The sequence below is a fragment of the Periplaneta americana genome, chromosome 10 (genome assembly GCF_040183065.1).
Source record: "Periplaneta americana isolate PAMFEO1 chromosome 10, P.americana_PAMFEO1_priV1, whole genome shotgun sequence".
Lineage (NCBI taxonomy): Eukaryota > Metazoa > Arthropoda > Insecta > Blattodea > Blattidae > Periplaneta > Periplaneta americana.
In genome coordinates, this window is record NC_091126.1 from 174,285,844 (window position 1) to 174,307,297 (window position 21,454).

Consider the following 21,454-nt stretch of genomic DNA (forward strand, 5'->3'; position numbering starts at 1 on the left):
TTAGGTTAGGTTAGTTTAGGTTTTTATTATGCTCTGCATATACGAAACTGTGACAGGTTAGGTTAGGATAGTTTAGGCTTTTCTTATGCCTTGTATAGGCGAATATGTGACAGGTTAGGTTAGGTTAGTTTAGGATTTTAGTGACAGGTTAGGTTAGGTTAGATTAGTTTAGGCTTTTATTAACAAGATGAAGGTGAAAGCGATTGAGCGTGGCGCTCTTGACCAGGTAGTGATTTTTTGTTTTCTATGTTGGCAGTTCAAGTGAGTCGGTGTCTATTTCAAATTCGGCGGAAGTCACTCAACGCTCGTTTCACACCTGAAAGTACTAGCTAAGGAATTATATTCAAATTTAAAGAACTTACATTGTTGCCATGGCTGCAGTCTTCTTTCGGTGTACAGTTCTGAACTTGAAAGTTGGCAATGTCTGTATTACTACCATCATATGAGCAATTATATATTCGGTCGAGAATATGTTGAAATTGTTCAACAGTGAGAAGTCCCATTGACCCATACTTCCGAAGTAGGAGGGAGACAGATTCTATTTCTACACTGTCCGATTGAATTCCAACTTGCCAGCACAGTAAGATGACCATTATGACGAATGACCGGGAAGCCATCTGAAATAACAAAAGAAATCATACAATTAAAATCAATAATATATTGACTTATTCTCAGTGTTAAGATGACAAGTAAGATCAACTGCAAGGCATGTGTGAGATAAGAAAACTTCCAATAACAACAGTACTTCAAAAGTCGCCATTTCCTTGTGCAACGAAATCACAGCTGCTGCTTACGAGAATTCACAGACTGGCGCATAGCATGAATCAAGAAAGATTGGGACTCGGAAAGTCATTACAATTTCTGTCGCTAGGTTCGCCTCGTAGTTCTATTAAATGATGAATAGTTCCATTACTGAGCATTGTATCGTGAAAATTCTTTGATTAATTTTGCATTACTGATCGAGTACGAAGATCATAAACGTGCCAAGAATATTACGGTCTTATTTGATTTTTATTGATGACTTATTAAATAACAGTATGCAGATTTTCATTGTGATTTAATGGAATTTACAATTTTGTTTCCCGTAAGTAATTTTGCTTTCAAACTACATTCTTCATCAGGTTCATTTACTTTGGCAAGTTGATTGTTTTCAGTTCCGTGTTCCTTCAGATTTCGTTCCCTTTAATAAAAATTGAACTACCGGTGTCTTCTACTTTCAGAGATTATTATTATTATTATTATTATTATTATTATTATTATTATTATTATTATCATTATCATCATTAAACTAGTATCTTTCTTAGTTTGTCTTGCCGTAAGACAATCAGTAGCGTTATTCAATACTTTCGAGGAAAAGAATATGATTAAAAATCATTTGTAATGGCGAAATATTCTACGACAATAGTTAATTATTTGCTGAATATTGACACACATACAATGTACATAATTTAGGATACAACATACGCAGCAAGTAGTAGAGCAAGTGGACAGCTTCAAATACTTGGGGTGTACTATAAGCAGTAAGATGAGCTGCTGGCAGGAAGTCATAAAGAGAATAGCAATGGCCAAGGAAGCTTTTAACAGAAAAAGGAGCATCTTCTGTGGACTTCTGGGAAAAGAACTAAGGAAGAGACTAGTGAAGTGCTTTGTATGGAGTGTGGCATTGTATCGGGCAGAAACATGGACATTAGGCCTACGCCGAATTGAAGAAAAGCGAATAGAAACATTTGAAATGTAGATATGGAGAAGAAGGGAACGTGTGGATCTTTTTATTTTAGTAGGTTATTTTACGGCGCTTTATCAACATCTTAGGTTATTTAGCGTCTGAATGAGATGAAGGTGATAATGCCGGTGAAATGAGTCCGGGATCCAGCACCGAAAGTTACCCAGCATTTGCTCATATTGGGTTGAGGGAAAACACCGGAAAAAATCTCAACCAGGTAACTTGCCCCGATCGGGAATCGAACCCACGCCACCTGGTTTCGCGGCCAGACGCGCTAGCCGTTACTCCACAGGTGTGGACTACGAACGTGCGGACAGACAGAATAAGAAATGAAGTTGTGTTGGAAAGAGTGCGTGAAGAAAGAATGATGCTGAAACTGACCAAGAGGAGGAAAAGGAACTGGTTGAGTCACTGGCGGAGAAGAAACTGCCTACTGAAGGATGCACTAGAAGGAATGGTGAACGGGAGAAGAGTTCGGGGTAGAAGAATATATCAGATGATAGATGACATTAAGATATATGGATCATATGAGGGAACAAAGAGGAAGACAGAAAATAGGAAAGATTGGAGAAAGCTGGGTTTGCAGTGAAAGACCTGCTCTTGGACATAACACTAAATGAAATGAATGAATATGCAGCAATTCGATTTTAATGTTGTGGGTGCCGAGTTTAGTATAATGTAGGCTTCTCCCCTCATCCTCCACGCCAAATCAAATATTATTACGACATTACGAGTGAAAAATAAATAATAATTACTACAATAATTATTATTCGTTGTGATAAGGTACAAGTATCACCGTATGATGTACCGAAGATTTTTCTTTATGCTTTCATGAAATTGACGTCATGAGTGACGACAGAAAACACCTCAGGGGAACGAGATGTAGACATTACTAAAAGAGAAATGGGGATCGGGGAGAGCAAATGTGCATGTGCCTATGGGAGACAATATTCTATATAAAAAAATTCCCTGAGAATTCTGAGATATTTGTTTATGTTTTGAGAAATCGTGAAATCCAGAAATCATGTCTAATCCCATATATTGCAGACTGACTTCCTAATTAAAAATTCTAACTTCCATTTAAGAACTGTTTACACACACTAAAATATTAAAGCATTTGCTATTACTATCAACTACAGATTAATCAGCAGACCTATTAGATATTTCACTACTAAAAGGTGTGCAAGTAAAATCGCACAATTGTACTTATCACGCAATATGACTGCAGTTTTCATTAGTAAAAATCATAGCACTTCAACGTCAGTATATTTTTTTAAAAAAGAAAGGGAAAAATTAGGCCCACTTACAAATGATTAAATTATGAATTCAGGGAAATGAAAGACAATACAGTACCTTAATTCACTGGAAATTAATAATAATAATAATAATAATAATAATAATAATAATAATAAACACGTGAAAAGGGTAGACTACAGTGTTCATGTAAGATGTATTACGTTTCTTTCATTATTTACGAAAAGGTGTGGTGTATGAATTGAACAACAGAGAGGTAATGCCTTAGTTTATAATATGTAATATATTTTAATATCAAGATTGACAGTCATTTATTTTAATATAATTGAAAATAAAAGTTTTGAAATTACGTTTATTGACCATATAAATTGTACGAGGCATTTAACAAACAACGGTGAGTCCTTCAAATGTCCCAAATGCCAATGTCATATAAGTGTTCTACTAGGAATATCTAGAATCGAACAGCGCTCCGAGCGGCGGAATTGGCGTTACGCGGGAACCACTTTAGACTGTTCATGTATCAGTTCATGTCGTCTTTGGTTCATGTACGAAGCATGGGTCATCTTATGCGCATGCGCTGGTTAGGTAACTGCTACTCGATGATTTTGGAACGCTTTTTTCGGATCATCATGTACTAAATCCAGAGATGCTATAACCACAGTCGCGAAGCTCAATACGTAGTAAATATGCAAACATTAGTTAGGTGCTCACCACTAGGATCGCTAATATCGCCTCATTACAGGCAATGCAAAATAGTACCGTCACAGTCTTTTGTTTCTAGCACCCTCAAAACTCAAGCTTCGTGACTGTATATAGTAGACTGTGCTATAACTGTGATCATCTTAGCTAAGAAAGGGCTACTTAAATATTGTTTTGCAGCTAATTGAAATTGCAGAAAACAAAATTTCGATAATTTTCTATAAAGAGATAACAAAAAAAATGGAAGGCAAGAATTCCGCTAATTCGATGTAGTGTACTGGGGACTCTCATCTAAAAGTAGTTTTTTATTATTAATTTATGTACGTTATTTACGATGGTTTTAGTCAAAGTTTCATGCTGAAATGAGACGCAATCATCAGTACATGCCCACAGTCTAGTATATACAGTCGTGAAGCTCAATACGTAGTAAATATGCAAACATTAGGTAGTTCCTCACCACTAGGATCGCTAATATCGCCTCATTGCAGGCAATGCAAAATAGTACCGTCACAGTCTATTGTTTCTAGCACCCTCAAAACTCAAGCTTCGTGACTGTATATAGTAGACTGTGACATGCCTCAATCCGCTGACTACTTCTGACCGTTCCGGTCCCGTGTCAAAAGTTTGTTGGAACCTACATATAACGTCTTTGGTTGGAACGCCCGACTACAGTACATGTTCCCGGTTCACAACTGGTTTGGAGTATGTTGGAACGCTTTTCCTGTACTGCGCATGCTCACACGGACGGTTCCAGACTGTTGGAACGAATCTCGTAAGCAACGATCACAGCATAACAGACTAAACAACTGTACTGCAAGAAACTAGGCGGGAAACCAACCTTCTTCTTCGGTTTATTTAAAAATGTCCTGTCAGCCCATCTCATTGGCTGGCTGTAATGTCGTGTTTTCATGTTTTGGGATCGTTGCGTGTATGTATGAAGCGTTGCTTACGTAAGGCCGTTACACACTTGAGATCTCGTTAGCGAGAAAGAGGTGAAGAGCTCTCCTCCACACACTTGGGGAGGTCTCGCGTAGGGGGTTTTTTCTGATTGTAGTAAGCACTCGTTGGGAGAAACAGTACAGGTTATGTACTGGGTGAACAGTATAGAGCAGTACAGGTTTCACGGCTCTATGCGCGCGGAGGTGGGGACTCAAGGCCGCGCCGCGCGACTTGTGCTCTATACTGTTCACCCAGCATATTGTCGTACTCTACAAATGATGTATAGTAGGCTAGCTCTATGCATCCCCAGTTAAAGACAGAGGCTACCGCACGCTGAGCGGTTGTCTTTTGAAGTAAGACGGTCCCGCCAACCTTTTCTGCCCACTCGGGGGATGGGGTAATCTCTGTTTCCGCTTTCTGAGGCAAACATAAATGTTGCCAATTCTCCCCTGAATGCTAACACTAACTGCAGTCTTTCTTAATATGTTCAAACAATTCACAAGTGTTTTTGTTCGCTATTTGAAAGTCTTCTGTAATTTTATTTTTATTATTATTATTATTATTATTATTATTATTATTATTATTATTATTATTCGTGGAGTATATTGTAAATTACTTAGTTGTTTACAACCCCAAGATAGCAATGATAGATGAACAGCAATTTTAAAGACATAATTAACTTTATTAGGACAATAATATAACCCTGCCCAACCCCATCCCCATCAAGGGAGTTATGTTGCAGGCTATCAAATCAGCCATGCAGTAAGAAACATGCAGTGGAGGAGCTCGCAGCCTCATATGGACACGTTGTGTTACGATTTCCTCCGTACCACTGTGTTCTAAATCCTTTGGGAATGTTAAATGTTATGTTTTATTTAACGACGCTCGCAACTGCCGAGGTTATATCAGCGTCGCCGGTGTGCCGGAATTTTATCCCGCAGGAGTTCTTTTACATGCCAGTAAATCTACTAACATGAGCCTGTCGCATTTAAGCACACAAACGCCATCGACCTAGCCCGGGATCAAACCCGCAACCTCGGGCATCAACTGAAGTCTAATGTTAGGAAAAACAATATTATCGCGACTTGAGTCTAGTGTGTTAACTTCTGCGTGATGGAGCTGCAACAATCGGTCCTCATAATTGGTCCTCCTGTGTTCAACATGAAATTAAAACGGAGCACGACAGGGACAGTAACCAAGGGAGATTTGTGATTCATTAAGGAGAGAGTGACGACGAATAGAGGTAAGAGAAGAAAAATGTCATACTTTATTACATAACATTTCAGATTTCGCTGCGAATTTAGACACGAAACACAAATTGACAATATTCTTTCGGTGTTATAATAATAATAATAATAATAATAATAATAATAATAATTATTATTATTATTATTATTATTATTATTGATATAGTCTAAGTATGAAAATATATTAGTTTGAAGAAGTTGACCGTACAATGATTCTATAACGGATTTATGCACATAGTAACTCAAAATTAACCATTCATTAATTCGTGATTGATTGAATTAAAGTACAATTTGTTGTATAGAAATAAATATACGATTGTTTCATACCCACGTGGCGAAGTCAATGTAAAACGTGACAACTGCGCGCCTAGAAATTTCCGCACGCGTCCCTTAATGACCGGGGTGGACCGTGCGGCTAAGTTCTTCTAGCAACAAAAGAGACCGACTGGGGATCCTTTGAAAAATCCTACTATACGAGCGCCACTATGTTGAATCTGAATCTTCAGATGATGAAGGAATGAAGTTATACGAACATATTTTGTTAATTGAAAGGACATATAGACCTTTAAAGCCAGAAAAATCTGGATAAGAAATCACATTGTATCTCTCGAAGATAAAGGCGAGTTTCGGTCACTGATTTCGGTCTTTCGGATTTGGATAATGATACATTTAGGCTTTATTTCAGGTTGAATAGACATCAGTTTTTGCAATTCATGATATGACAGAGAATTCTTTGCTATGTTCTAATTAAAATTATGTAAACTGTTAAGACATATAAATACAATTTCAGATATTATAATTAATACTACTGTATTAAGGCTCATCAAAATAAAATATAGCCCTAGTTATTTTCAGATCTGATATTTGTTTCCATATTTCTTCTTTAAATTTCTTTTTTTATATAGTTTTAATCTCGTGTATCATATAAATAGGCCTACGGGTGACATCGTACAAGTTCAATAAGTTTCTCACTGCAATTATTATTATCAGCCATCTTTTCTCATTGTCAATGTCCATAAAAACAATACAATAAATTCAACGCCACCTTGATATTACTTCATCTTTTCCTACATTCAATCGTCAATGAGTATAAATGTCAAACATCTTTGATAAATGTGTCAAGAAAATTCGCTGAGCTACCGATAACAGCGAGAAACTCGCTCGAGGTTTTCGCCTCGAACGAGAATCTCTTCCAGTGTGTGGACGACCGTTTGAATCCATGTCATCAATCTTTGACTTTCCTCGCTACACACTTCTCGCTAGCGAGATCTCTTCAAGTGTGTGATGGGCCAATATTCTATAAGCTGGGGCATAGAGAGAACGAAACTGGGACTCGGAGTATCCTTACAATTTCTGCCGCTAGGTTCGCCTCACAGTTCTATTAAATTACGAATAGCTCCATTGCTAAGCATTGTATATCGTGAAAATTCTTTGATTAATTTTGCATTACTGATGGAGTGCGAAGATTATAAACATGCCAAGCATATTATAGTCTTATTTGAGATTTATTGATGACTTGTTAAATAACAGTATGCATATTTTCAGTGTGATTTAATTGAATTCACAATTTTGTTTCCCGAAAGCCTGGATTTGTTCAATTGAAAAGTTTGCTTTCAAACTACAATCTTCAGCTGGTTCATTTACTTTGGCAACTTGATTGTTTTTCAGTTCCGTGTTTTTCCTTCAGATTTAGTTCCCTCTAATTCGTTTTAATTGCTGAAAGTTAACTACCGGTATCGCTTCCACTTTCAGATATTATTATTATTATTATTATTATTATTATTATTATTATTATTATTATTAAACCAGCATAGTTCTTAGTTTGTCTTGTCTTAAGAAAATCAGTAGCGTTATTGGTACGTTATTCAATACTTTCGAGGAGAAGAATATGATTAAAAATCGTCTGTAATGGCGAAATCTTCTACAAAAATGATCAATTATTACTGCTGAATATTGACACATAATTACACGATTTGCATTATTTAGGATACAACATACGCAGCAAAGCGATTTTAGTGTTACGCATACCGAGTTTAGTGTAACATGCTCTCCTCACCCTCCAAGCCAAATCAAATATTATTACGACATTACGAGGAATCTATACTAATAATAAATCTGTAGCCAAAATGTTTCTGGTAATTTTCGATTTTCCAAAAATTATTCGTTTTAACATGTATAATTAACCATCCTGAAACCGAAAATAATCGCTTTTTTTTTTTTTTGTCTGTCTGGATGTTTGTTACCTTTCCACGCGATAATGGCTGAACGTATTTCGATGGAAATTAGAATATAAATTAAGTTCGTTGTAACTTACATTTTAGGCTATATGGCATTCAAAATACTTTATTTAAAAGGGGGGTAATAAGGGGGCCTGAATTAAATAAATTGAAATACCCCGCCTTTCAGATCTGTGCCCAGGTTGTGGTGTACAAAGCAGACGTTGCAGAGGGTTTTTCTCGGGTAACTCCTGCTTCCCTCTCTCATTATCTTCACCTCTCTTTCATTTTATTCGTAACTAGCTGTACCCATGCGCTCCGCTGCACTTGTTAGAAATAAATATAAAGTAATTACATAATTAAAATAGGACATCTGGTCCAGGGAACATTCGTGTTTGATAGAAGGATAAATCGTTTAATATGTCACTTAATTTAAATTGTATTTAAATAATTAAAATGCGATTATTTTGGTCCAGAGACAACTCATTTATTGCAATGATAATTCCTTTAACATGTTTCTTAATTGTTATTACATGCAAATAATTAAAATATGATCATTTGGTTCAAAGAACATCCGTTTTTGGTGCAATTTGGTCCCATCAAAATTTTGCCTGGAATGAAACCTATCGGAAATCATTCTTAAAGAAACTTTTGTTATGTAACATTTTTCACAAAAGTCAATAATAAGGGAGATATTTCGGTTTATTTAATTCAGACCCTCTTATAACCCCCCTTTTGAATAAAGTATTTTGAATGCCATATAGCCTAAAATCTAAGTTACAACGAACTTAATTTATATTCCAATTTTCATATAAATCGGTTCAGTCATTATCGCGTGAAAAGGTAACAAACATCCAGACAGACAGACAGACAGACAGACAGACAGACAGACATACAAACAAAAAATTCAAAAAAGCGATTTTCGGTTTCAGAATGATTAATTATACATGTTAACACCAATTATTGTTGGAAAATCGAAAATTACCATAAAAAAATTTTGGCTACAGATTTATTATTAGTATAGATTTGCCATAGTTAGAAATACGCTGGAGTGAAGTACGGGTTTCCGATGCTGATACAGGAAGAGCTTGGGGCTTACTCGTTTGAGGATAGGATAGGACCTGAAGCAGATGTCCAACCTGTCAGCATCGGCTTCAAGATTGCCACCCAGGTCACCTGTCACAATAGGCCGCATAATGAGCCAAAGCAAACCTAAGGGCTAGGATTCGTTCCGAGTCTGACCTTCAATCCCATTCATTAGGCCAGCAGTCTGTTAGTAGGCCTTGGCCCTCCAAAGGCTGTTTCACAACTATTTTTTTATTTGTAGATATAAAATTGCTGAACATGACGTCTATTGTGGGTACTATTACCTACATTTGCTTGGAATTTAGAGAAACTATTTTATATCTTACAAAACTTACTTACAAATGGCTTTTAAGGAGCCCGCAGGTTCATTGCCGCCCGCCATTGGTCCCTATCCTGTGCAAGATTAATCCAATCCCACCTCCCTCAAATCCATTTTAATATTATCCTCCCATCTACATCTCGGCCTCTCCAAAGGTCTTTTTCCCTCCGGCCTCCGAACTAACACTATATGCATTCTGGATTCGTCCATACGTGCTACATGCCCTGCCCATCTCAAACGTCTGGATTTAATGTTCCTAATTATGTCAGGTGAAGAATACAATGCGTGCAGTTCTGCGTTCTGTAACACTATTTTACATCTATTAATTTTATTTAAGGGGAAGGACCTACAGGAAAATATCTCTTCTCATATTATTTTAAGCAGAGTCTCTACTTTCCTGACATAGTTTCATATCAATGTATAAAGTATTTTAAATACAACATTTTCACTTTTGCCCTTTATGATACAGTCATAGATATAAAAGAATGCAAAACAAATGTGCAGCGTTATAAAAAATGATATATCTGCTCTCAAGAGTATCACAGAATCACAAGTTTTGTCTTAAATGAAAGCTAAAAGACTGCTAATCTCTCTCTCTCTCTTTTTTTTTAGAAATTTTATTTTTTAAATATATTTTTATTTTGAATTTTTATGAAAAAAAAAGAAAAAACTGCACGTCTATTTGTAACTTATTCTTTAATTTGCAATTTGTCAATTTCCTCTTGCAGAATTATTCATGTATAATGTGAGAATATGCCCTGAAAATTGTATTCAATTATCTCTATTATTGTCTGAGATATTGCATATTAAATGTTGAAAAATGTAAAATAAAGAAATTCCGGATATTCAAAGAAGTTTGAGCACAGAGTAAAGGAACTGGAGCGCAGCTGCTATTTAAAAATGGCGTAAAGGCAATTATTTCTTCCTAACGACCTTGAAATTTCGCTCAAACGAAGTCAATACCATGAAGTAATTTTTAGGCTAAAAATTAAAAAAAAAAAATTAATTTTGACACATACTTGGTCCTTCCTCTTAACTGAAGATGTCGCATCAAACTCAAATATGTGGACCCTGTCGTATAGTGCGAATGGCTGGCTTACTTCGAAAGTTTCGTTTCCTTAAGCAAAACAAGATTCCATGCAAGCCATTGCAATATCCGTTCTATCTTATCCATATCTTCTTTTTCTCCCCTTTTAACACAACACATAATTGCATGCTTACGTATGTCAAGCCCAAACAAGAAGTGATAAAAGTAGGATTATCACATTCCGTTACATAAAGAACATGAAAATAATGATAAGGCTTAATTTTTTAATTCCAAGCCATGCTACATATATTACCGCCCTGCAAATCCATCCACCTCTGCCGGGCTTGAAACCTCGAGGCGAAACCATGTGTAAACAAGAAATAAGTTTTGAGTTTGCATGTCAAATTTTTATGTTAAGGAGAAGGAACAAAGCTCTAAGGCAGACGTCTCCAAAAGCCTACTCGCGAGTAAGCCCCTGAACGGAACCGTATTGAGCGCGCTCCGCCTCACCCATCCCCACCTGTACAGTATTCAATGTTTATGCGCAAACGAAGAGCAGTGACGGACTGCCATTGTCATTGTGTTGGTCGGAGTGTTCCACCGTTTCACAATGTCTTCTAATCATGGACGTAGTACAATCAAGGATGAATAGGAAGAGAAATATTTTTGTGTTACTGGGGAGAATGTGAAATGCTTAATTTGTTCGAAAATTTTTAAGGGCGTGTTAAAATTCAACATGCGACGACACTACTCTACTATTCACAAAGAATATCATACAATTACAGGCATGTTGGACATGTGAAAATAATTTATTTTGGGGCTATCTGTATAACGTTTGGTTATACACAATAAATAATCAGTATATTACAAAACGTTTACACTCAGTTCCGCATGACAAACATATAGTTTTTAGTAAAGGGTTAGGTGAAATACGTAGGCCTACAAATATTTTGATAAATATAAAATAAGAAAATACAAACACAAATCACACACGAGTCCTCAGTCTTAAACAAAAAAAAAAGCTTCTTGCTACATAGCTATGTTCTAGCTTGGAATATTGGAAAATCAATGAAGCCCTTTACAGAAGCATCATTTGTAAAATCGTGCATACAGGACGTTACTAAAATACTGTGTCCAGAACAAATCAAAGTTTAAGAAAATTAAATTGTTTCCAATTACAGTTCAGAGGAGGAATTTCAAGATTGTAAATGTAATTGAATCTGAAGTCGAAACCACAACTAACCAGTTTGTAGCTTACTCACTTGCATTGGACGAAAGCACAGATAGAAATGACAAAGCTCACCTATCCATTTTCATCCGAGGAGTTAATGAACATCTTACTGTGTCTGAATGTCTTCTAGATGTAATTACAAAATACAATTGGAGAAGAACTTTTCCAGGCACTGAAAGGCACCATAGAACAGAAGAGGTTGAATTTGCAATGGCTTGTGTCAATAGCAACAGACGGGGCTCCAGCTTCATATATATCAAAATAATATGAAAACGTATGATATTTCTTATTATTTTGATATTATTTGTAAACATAAGCACACCGTTGCCGCGATCCCCCACTGATCGCTCTCTCCCCCTTCTCTAGCCTTACAGCACACTGTGTTCGGCGGGCAGCATCGAGAGCACGAACAACTAGGATGATTTTTGGATACCTCTGCTCTAAGGTCTGATGAAATCAAGTGTAACATCTACCGCAGTGTCCAAATACATATTTGTTTGGAGGGATCTTCAAGTACACACAGGAGGGATTGTATGGCCTCTCACACAGATACAGTATCTTGCATGATGGATAAGTTTGGATACTTGAACATTCTGAAGGAAATAAATAAAAATGCTGAAAAATAGAGCTCAGAACGTTACATTATTTCCAAAAAGAAACGAACCTAAACACAAGCTTCTCAGGGATGCATTCTCTGCATCACACGAAACACTTAAGAACATCACCTTAGCCATCAGATTAAGGTTATGGAGGGTTGAAAATAACGAAAAGAAGAAAAAAAAAACACTGAAATTTGAAATTTTGTTTTTAACTCTAAAAGATGAAATAATATTTCAGTTTTCTAAATCTGTGCTTATTTTGTCCATAAGATAATTTAAAACACCTCCGGACGAATTTAAAAGGACCAGCGCGTGCGTGGAACTGCGGCCCTTGAAATTGACACTTAGCTGATATTCTGACAGTCTTTGTTCTTCATTCTAACTAATTTTACTTTTCATTCAGTTCATATGCTCTTTCAGATGATGTACAGTAGTGGACCGACCCTTGTAGCTGATTTCAGAGTCTTGTTCACTCCAAAGCACGATGGACTGGTAACTAAGACTTTCGTGGTTCGAATACTTTTCGATTGCTGGTAAAATTCATGTTCTGGGAATAATAAGTTAATTAAGTAGTAAAATATCACTGCAATCGAAAAGTATTGGGAATAAATTTGAATAAGGAACAAAAAAAAAAGTTTCCTTCCCAGGCAGGATTCGAACCACGAAAGTCTTACTTACCAGTCTATCGTGCTCTGGAATTAACAAAGCTCTGAAATCAGCTACAAGGGTCGGTCCGGTTTTTTTTTTTGCCACAACTGTATAAACTACTACAGGGTGCATTTACAAATATTCTCGATGACGTAACTCGAGCAAAGATAGTCGCAAAAATATTTTGTTGCCATAAGAAATATTCGTTTCTAATACAAGGTTGGACCTAACTGAGCTACTTGTTCGAAATCCTTTCATACAATTTTAACTGAAATTATGCGTTACTTTACAAAAACTTATATAGGCCTATATATGTTTATGTTTTCCATTAATATTACGTCCACAATGTTGATTGCAACCAACCAGAAGCAGAAAATCTTTTCAACCGCTTTTACAGTGCGTATACGAACTGGCTCCGCAGTGAAGTAAGCGGCAGTATTCGACCCGGCAGCGATGTAAAGGTGGTTTGAATGTCGGAATATTACATCTCCTCTCTCGCTCCCTCCCACCCTCCACCATTCAATGCGGCCAAGATCATTGACTGTACCTGCATGAGACCAACACAACTCGAATCCCAGCGTTCTACTTGCCACTTCCCCTGTGGAGCCAATTAGTATACGCATTGTATAACTGGACAAGTTGCATCGAGTCATCATATCCTATGTCCTCAAATTCTTCTTCCATGTCAAACGAGGTACAGCAACGAAACAACGCGAAAGTCGCTATCAGTGATCATCCGCATCATACAGACTTCATCTTTCGGTCAAGAGATCCAGGATTTGAAGCAACGAAAAGCTATATCTACATTCACAGCACAGGGAGGCATAGAGTGGCAACTCAACCCTCCTCACATACCGCACTTCGGAGGATTATGGGAGGCATCAAGTCAGTGAAGATACATCTCAAGAAATTTGTTGAAAATTTCCTTCTCACCTTCGAAGAAATGTCTACATTGCTCACACATGTATGAATCCCAGACCCATTACACCCATACCCAACATTCCTAATGAATATGCATTCCTCACACCTGGCCATTTATTATTCAGTGAACCCTTAGTCTCATTCCCAGAGCCAGATTGTACTTCAGGACCAACATCCCGGCTATCTAGATGATCACTAGTGCAGAGAGAGATGTCGCCAGCTCATCTGGAACCGATTGCCACAGCGGAATTTGGTGGGGGTTTTGAAGTGAATGAAATGCAAATTATGTAATACCAACATACGAGGTGACAAGTGATATTATATACAGAGACACTGTAGCACAAGAAAAGAAAGGAGGAAACTCAAACCCAGGAATAATATGATAATTCTTCTGCACATAACGAAATGTACGTGAAATATATCTTTGTAATGCTATGTAGCTTATATTTACTTTTAGAGCTGTTCAGATTTGTTTATGTTCACCTTGTTATTCGCGTAATCGATCGCAGAACCAAGTCAATGTCCTCGCACTAGCTCACGTCCCCGGCCTATGTACCATGTTGCAGTCCGGTGTGGCATAGTTGCGCCCCGAAGAAATCAGGTAGCAGAATGGACATGGCATAGTTACGCTCCGATGAGCACAGTACACACGAAAGTGACTGTAATAAAATAAATAAATTACTTAAAAATATTATAGTGATAGCTGCATTGAAATCAGGTAGCATAATGGAGAGGGTATAGTACAACGGAAGTGAATGTCATAAAATAAATAAATTAGTTAAAAATTTTATAGTGGTAGCTGCATTTCTTTAAGAACATGTATCTGTTTTACCGCTTCTGAATTCCTCGATCACATGGTTTCAAAACGGAGTCTTTCGCGGTATGTCTTATTATTGCAGTTCTTTTTGAAATTTAAGCTGTTCAAAGTTATATAAGTTTTTGTTTGTATATCTTTTAAAACAGTTAAAAATACTGGAAGGTTTGAATGTTCTTGGTAGAATGATTTCTTATAACAAGCGTGGAATGATTCACATGCATTTATCAGTTCATTTGATGCCACAGACAGTGTGAAAATCACTAATAAAATGTCAAGATTTCTAAGGCCCCTTATTCTAACGACTGACTCATTTGAATATGTCAGTTAATAAAGTACTGCCAACTTCATGGTAGACTATCGATAGACTTTTACGGTAGACTGTCGATAATCACTGCATAAACAGTAGAAAAACAGTTAATAAAGTACTGCCAACTTCATGATGTTCATTATAACTGTAGACTATCGATAATCACAGCATAAACAGTAGAAAAACAGTTAATAAATTACTGCCAACTTCATGGTGTTCATTATAACTGTAGACTATCGATAAATCACTGCATTAACAGTAGAAAAACAGTTAATAAAGTACTGCCAACTTCATGGTGTTCATTATAACTGTAGACTATCGATAAATCATTGCATGAACAGTAGAAAAACAGTTAATAAAGTACTTCCAACTTCATAGTGTTCATTATAACTGTAGACTATCGATAATCACTGCATGAACAGTAGAAAACAGTTAATAAATTACTGCCAAATTCATGGTGTTCATTATAATTGTAGACTATCGATAATCACTGCACGAACAGTAGAAAAACAGTTAATAAAGTACTGCCAACTTCATGGTGTTCATTATAACTGTAGACTATCGATAATCACTGCATAAACAGTAGAAAAACAGTTAATACAGTACTGCCAACGTCATGGTGTTCATTATAACTGTAGACTATCGATAATCACTGCATGAACAGTAGAAAAACAGTTAATAAAGTACTGCCAACTTCATGGTGTTCATTATAACTGTAGACTATCGATAAATCATTGCATGAACAGTAGAAAAACAGTTAATAAAGTACTTCCAACTTCATAGTGTTCATTATAACTGTAGAATATCGATAATCACTGCATGAACAGTAGAAAAACAGTTAATAAATTACTGCCAAATTCATGGTGTTCATTATAACTGTAGACTATCGATAATCACTGCACGAACAGTAGAAAAACAGTTAATAAAGTACTGCCAACTTCATGGTGTTCATTATAACTGTAGACTATCGATAATCACTGCATGAACAGTAGAAAAACAGTTAATACAGTACTGCCAACGTCATGGTGTTCATTATAACTGTAGACTATCGATAATCACTGCATGAATAGTAGAAAAACAGTTAATAAAGTACTGCCAACTTCATGGTGTTCATTATAACTGTAGACTATCGATAATCAATGCATGAACAGTAGAAAAACAGTTAATAAATTACTGCCAACTTTATGGTGTTTCATTTTAACTGTATCGAATAAGAAATCAATAAGGTTGGTTGATTACGAGGCTCGAGTTTCTGTAATGTTTTTTTTTCTTCCTATTTCATCGGAGCGCAACTATATCATGCCCCTTTTCTCCACCTGATGGGAACGGGGAGCAACTATGCCCACAAAACAGGGACCCTTTTTTATCTGCTGCATCTTATTGGACCGTGGGACGCGACCATGCCCTGCCCCTGCAGTCAACATTTGTAATCGGTCCCCAACATTACTAGGCTAATAATATTTTTTTTTTTTTTTCAGAAATCTTTGTACGACAGTACTACCATCCAATACCGAGAATAAAGTTAGATAGCTGTAACCTTGTCACGTGCATAGGGAACTTCATCTTACCTCCTCGTTTTAGAGTCGTATACCCTAGTAAGGCTTTTACATTACGTAATCAAATATGATTCAGTTAGTTCATCGGTTTCGCCACGTGTAGTGATTAAGAAAATGGGCAGTGAAAACAACAGAATTCTCGCAGTTGGTCGCTATTATCAGTAACGGGTTTAACAGTAATGTCCACAATGATAAACTAATGAGGGTCTTGCACGAATATAACGACACAAAATTCCAGACAAAATTGCACAACAAAAATATGGATCGTAAACAAGTATGCAACTTCCCGACCGTGCTGGCAGTTCACGTTAGATGAATTAGTTTGTTTTAAGACATCAATTTCTCTCGGACTGAAGGGGTTTTAAAGACACTGGCGACGTCAAGAAATACGATTATAAAATATTGTGTGCAATTCTTTCCTCTTGTCTGAATAATCGTGTGGGCTCCAAGACGCTAGGGACACTTTCTTCACTCGAGAGAAAAGAATACGCTTTTAGGGTCACTTATTCTTATGCTATTGTTTTGTGTGGAAGTTATGGACGTCAAAACAAATACAGCAAATAAAGTTTAGAGCGCTCGAATTTCGCCAAGTTATAGACACTGACGGTTATGGACTGCCGCCCTTTTAGATAATATACTTATCGTATCTCCATTACACCTTCGTCAGGTACAGTACGATTATTTAGTCCTGACAGTCACCGGAGATGTGCGCGTGGGACAGGCGAGTCCATTTAGTTACGCCAAGGGTTGTTTGGTTTATTCACTCACTTCCCTTTACCGACTGCTCGCCCTTATCTCTACTCCCGAACTCTTCCCACTCCTCCGATTACTTCCCCTCTTTCGCGTCGCTGAGCTGTCAGGACTAAATAATCGGTCTACAGGTGTGGTAAATGAACTTTATGGTGTTTTGAAGGTTGGCCATACGTTCGTCTACATGAGTAAAAGTTCCAAATATAGTGACAGAATAATTGTATCTGTTTGTAGTTTACGCATGACAAATTCCATGTGCGAGATCAACAACTAAGAGCAGATGAAGTGTAATGCAAGTTCTAATGCGATCTGTGCTTCTGAAAGACATTACTTGCGTTTCAGTTTTGGACAATTTTCATGATTTATAAGTCCTCTTCAAAATTTGCCACTGTGTTAATCTTTAGCGAAGAGGATAGTTTGTGATACTACATTTGCACATTTATATTGCTATTTATTGATTTCCCTTAAAAAACAGTAAGTTATTTGACAACGAAACAGATATTATTTCTGTGGAAGCTTCTTTCATCACGTCAAAGAGGTGCTGCACTCTGGTGATTATGAAATCAACAATTACAACTGTATTGTTCCCAACGTGCCGCCAAATGTAAAGCAACTCTTAGGGTACGGTCACACGTCGCTACATTTGCAGCGCTGCAGTACAAAAAACTGCGCAACTCTCGTTTTTTTAGTAGGTTATTTTACGACGCTTTATCAACATCTTTGGTTATTTAGCGTCTGAATGAGATGAAGGTGATAATGCCGGTGAAATGAGTCCGGGGTCCAGCACCGAAAGTTACCCAGCATTTGCTCTTATTGGGTTGAGGGAAAACCCCGGAAAAACCTCAACCAGGTAACTTGCCCCGACCGGGAATCGAACCCGGGCCACCTGGTTTCGCGGGCAGACGCGCTGACCGTTACTCCACAGGTGTGGACGCAACTCTCGTACTGCGACGTGTAAACAACGGTGCAACCCGAAAAGTAGCGGCTGCCGAACCTGCTGCCCGCTACTTTTCCATGCTGCGCGCAGCTTAAAAGTAGCGACGTGTGAACAGGGTTCTCAGGGTTGCAGCCGCAGCATTTTTGATATCGGTTTTGTTGAAACTTTTGCTGCGGTTGCAACCAGTGTTACCACCCAAATGTGCCAATGATACTTTTATTGTTTGGATATATTTTAATGTTAAATGTGATGAAAATAAATTATTTGTAACAGTTATTAAATACACAACACAGTCTGAGCATAATTGCTGACGATATAATTCATTTTTTAAATTTTCCGCAGCGTACTTCCAAACAGGAGGGTTGCCAACATTGATTACGTGAATATACTGTTGGTTATCATTTAAGTATATAGGCGTTTTTAAAAGCTTTATAGTAAAAATAATGTCAATTTCTGAATACTAGATACGACAGAAAAGCAAATAATAGATAAGGAAGCTTTCGCATGAGTTTCTTAATAATGCGAACATAACCACAAAATGTATATTGAGAAGTCAACACGGAGATGGAAACCTGCAGCATGACTACAGCTGCAAAAGTAGCGCCTTGTGTGTGAACAGACTCGCAACTCCAGTTGCAACTTTTGCAGCACTCGGGTTGCGCAGCACGAAAAGTAGCGTGCAGCGCGCTACTTTTGGCTTACGTGTGAACACGACACGCAACTTTTGCAGCTGCAGTACAAACGTTGCGCTGCAAAAGTAGCGATGTGTGACCGTACCTCTACGAAAACAAATCCATATTTATTAGCATCGTATTATCAAACATTTTTATACATGATACTAAATCGAGGGTCGTGTCAAGTAACTAACCCTCAATCAGCTGTTTGACAATCTCAGTTTCTAAATGATCTTGTATTGATTTTACGGTTATACAAAAGTGACAGCCTTTACATACTATGCTATCGTGCATGTCAAATATACGTAAGAGGCGGTGTGATTCAGAAATTTATGCATTTCTGAAAGCAATAACTAAACGAGGGAAGTTCGCTCTTTACCTGCTGGGAAAGGACTCCGGTATTAACGCATGGAAATGGAAGGGCAAAGCTGAAGTTCATATTATGTGGTCTTTACGGAAGCACATGGGGACTAGGTCGGACCCGGAATGGATCCACCCACTTACTCTAGGTTCACACTAGCCCATTGTGCGCCATATATAGGGTGTTTCAGAAATAAGTGCACTTCTTTTAGGGATGATTAGTTGGGTCTAGGCAATTGTTTTAAGTACTGGAACATGTCGGCACTATGCAATGTCAAATTTTCGTCAATTCACCTGAAAATTAGGCAGCCTACAGAGCATCTACAGTTCAATTTCACTTTTTCACAGTGGTAAGACATGGTGCTCTGCAGTTTATCAGCTGACTGCTCAAATTTCATGTTGTACTACTCGTCTTGAAGGGTGTGTCCTGGACTTGCTTTTCCATTAATCAAGGTTTGTATGAAATATCTTGGAGCAACAGTAACAAATATAAATGACACTCGGGAGGAAATTAAACGCAGAATAAATGTGGGAAATGCCTGTTATTATTCGGTTGAGAAGCTTTTGTCATCTAGTCTTCTGTCAAAAAATCTGAAAGTTAGAATTTATAAAACAGTTATATTACCGGTTGTTCTGTATGGTTGTGAAACTTGGACTCTCACTTTGAGAGAGGAACAGAGATTAAGGGTGTTTGAGAATAAGGTTCTTAGGAAAATATTTCGGGCTGGGAGGGATGAAGTTACAGGAGAAAGGAGAAAGTTACACAAAACAGAGCTGCACGCAATGTATACTTCACCTGACATAATTAGGACCATAAAATCCAGACGTTTGAGATGGGCAGGACATGTAGCACGTATGGGCGAATCCAGAAATGCATATAGAGTGTTAGTTGGGAGGCCGGAGGGCAAAAGACCTTTGGGAAGGCCGAGACATAGATGGGAATATAATATTAAAATGGATTTGAGGGAGGTAGGATATGAAGGTTCTTGTGTATCAGAACCTTGTAAATACTCCGGAACAACTAGTAGCACTAATTTCTGCTGCTGCAAGTGATGGTCGAGATCAAGCACAGAAAGTGTTATATTTCCAACGTCGTCAGAAGACTTGAGTTGGTGATCAAGGCAATGACGGACGCTTTCAACACTTATTCACTTATTGTGATATACTGTCCAGTAAATTTAAATAAAAACATAGGCCTACTATCCTCTCTGCTTTGGAGATCCTGTGCTCAAGACCCCATACTACTAAAACTCCTCTGTGTAAGAGTCGCAGACAAATCGGACGCCTTAGAGGACGATGCAATGACCAGCTTTTGAATGGAGTCGGAACACACCAACATGGTCCAAATCCTTGAAGCCGATGATGATGCTAGTTCACATTTCATCAAGTTTTTCTGTCCTAAGCTGTACAGTGTAGGCTACATTAATAGCCTACGGATTCGACTCAGACCACAATCACACGGTATCCATTCACAAACGTTTTCATTTTGTTATGCGCTCTAAATTACAGTGACTGAACCCACTTTCACAACTAATACCGAATTCCATTATGTCGCACCGCCTCTAATCTAGTACCTGGTGTTGAGAATGTTTGGTAGAAGGGGTGAGGCTGTGATGTCTGTTTTCAGTTCCACCTTCTAAGAAAGAATGGACGCTTTTCTCAACACAAAGAAAACCTGATTATTGGGATTATTTTGTTTTTTTTTTTCTCTCGCAAAAGTGAATTATTTCAATGCAAAACATCTTTTTTTGGAAAATCTGTGGTAAAAATATCGGTATATTTGCTATTATTGCATACATATTCACAAAGAAAACCACTTTCCTCTTTACTCTAGGATTTAGTCGTATTTAACGTTAATGTGAAAACGAAATGAAGAGAAGCGACTAGAAGCCTTTGAAATGTGTATATAAAGAAGGATGGCGCGTGTGAAATGGACAGATAGAATAAGACATGAAACTGTGCTGAAAAGAGTGGGCGAAGAAAGAATGATATTGAAACTGATCAGGAAGAGGGAAGGAAATTGGTTGGGACACTGGTTGAGAAGAAAATGCCTTCTGAAGGATGCATTGGAAGGAATAATTAACGGGAAATAGGGCAGAATTATGTGTCAGATGATAGATATAGTAAGTCATGCAAAATTTACA

General features: G+C 37.4%; 1 protein-coding gene across 5 annotated transcripts in view; it reads right to left on the bottom strand.

The window, feature by feature from the left end:
- LOC138708168 (metal cation symporter ZIP14-like) overlaps positions 1 to 21,454 on the bottom strand; it is a 241,459-nt gene that overhangs the window by 32,243 nt on the left and 187,762 nt on the right. For all 5 annotated transcript variants that reach the window (XM_069838434.1, XM_069838430.1, XM_069838431.1 and 2 more), the window contains exon 2: positions 363 to 617. In XM_069838434.1, coding sequence (XP_069694535.1) covers positions 363 to 617 — 255 coding nt within the window. The remainder of the gene's footprint in view (positions 1 to 362; positions 618 to 21,454) is intronic.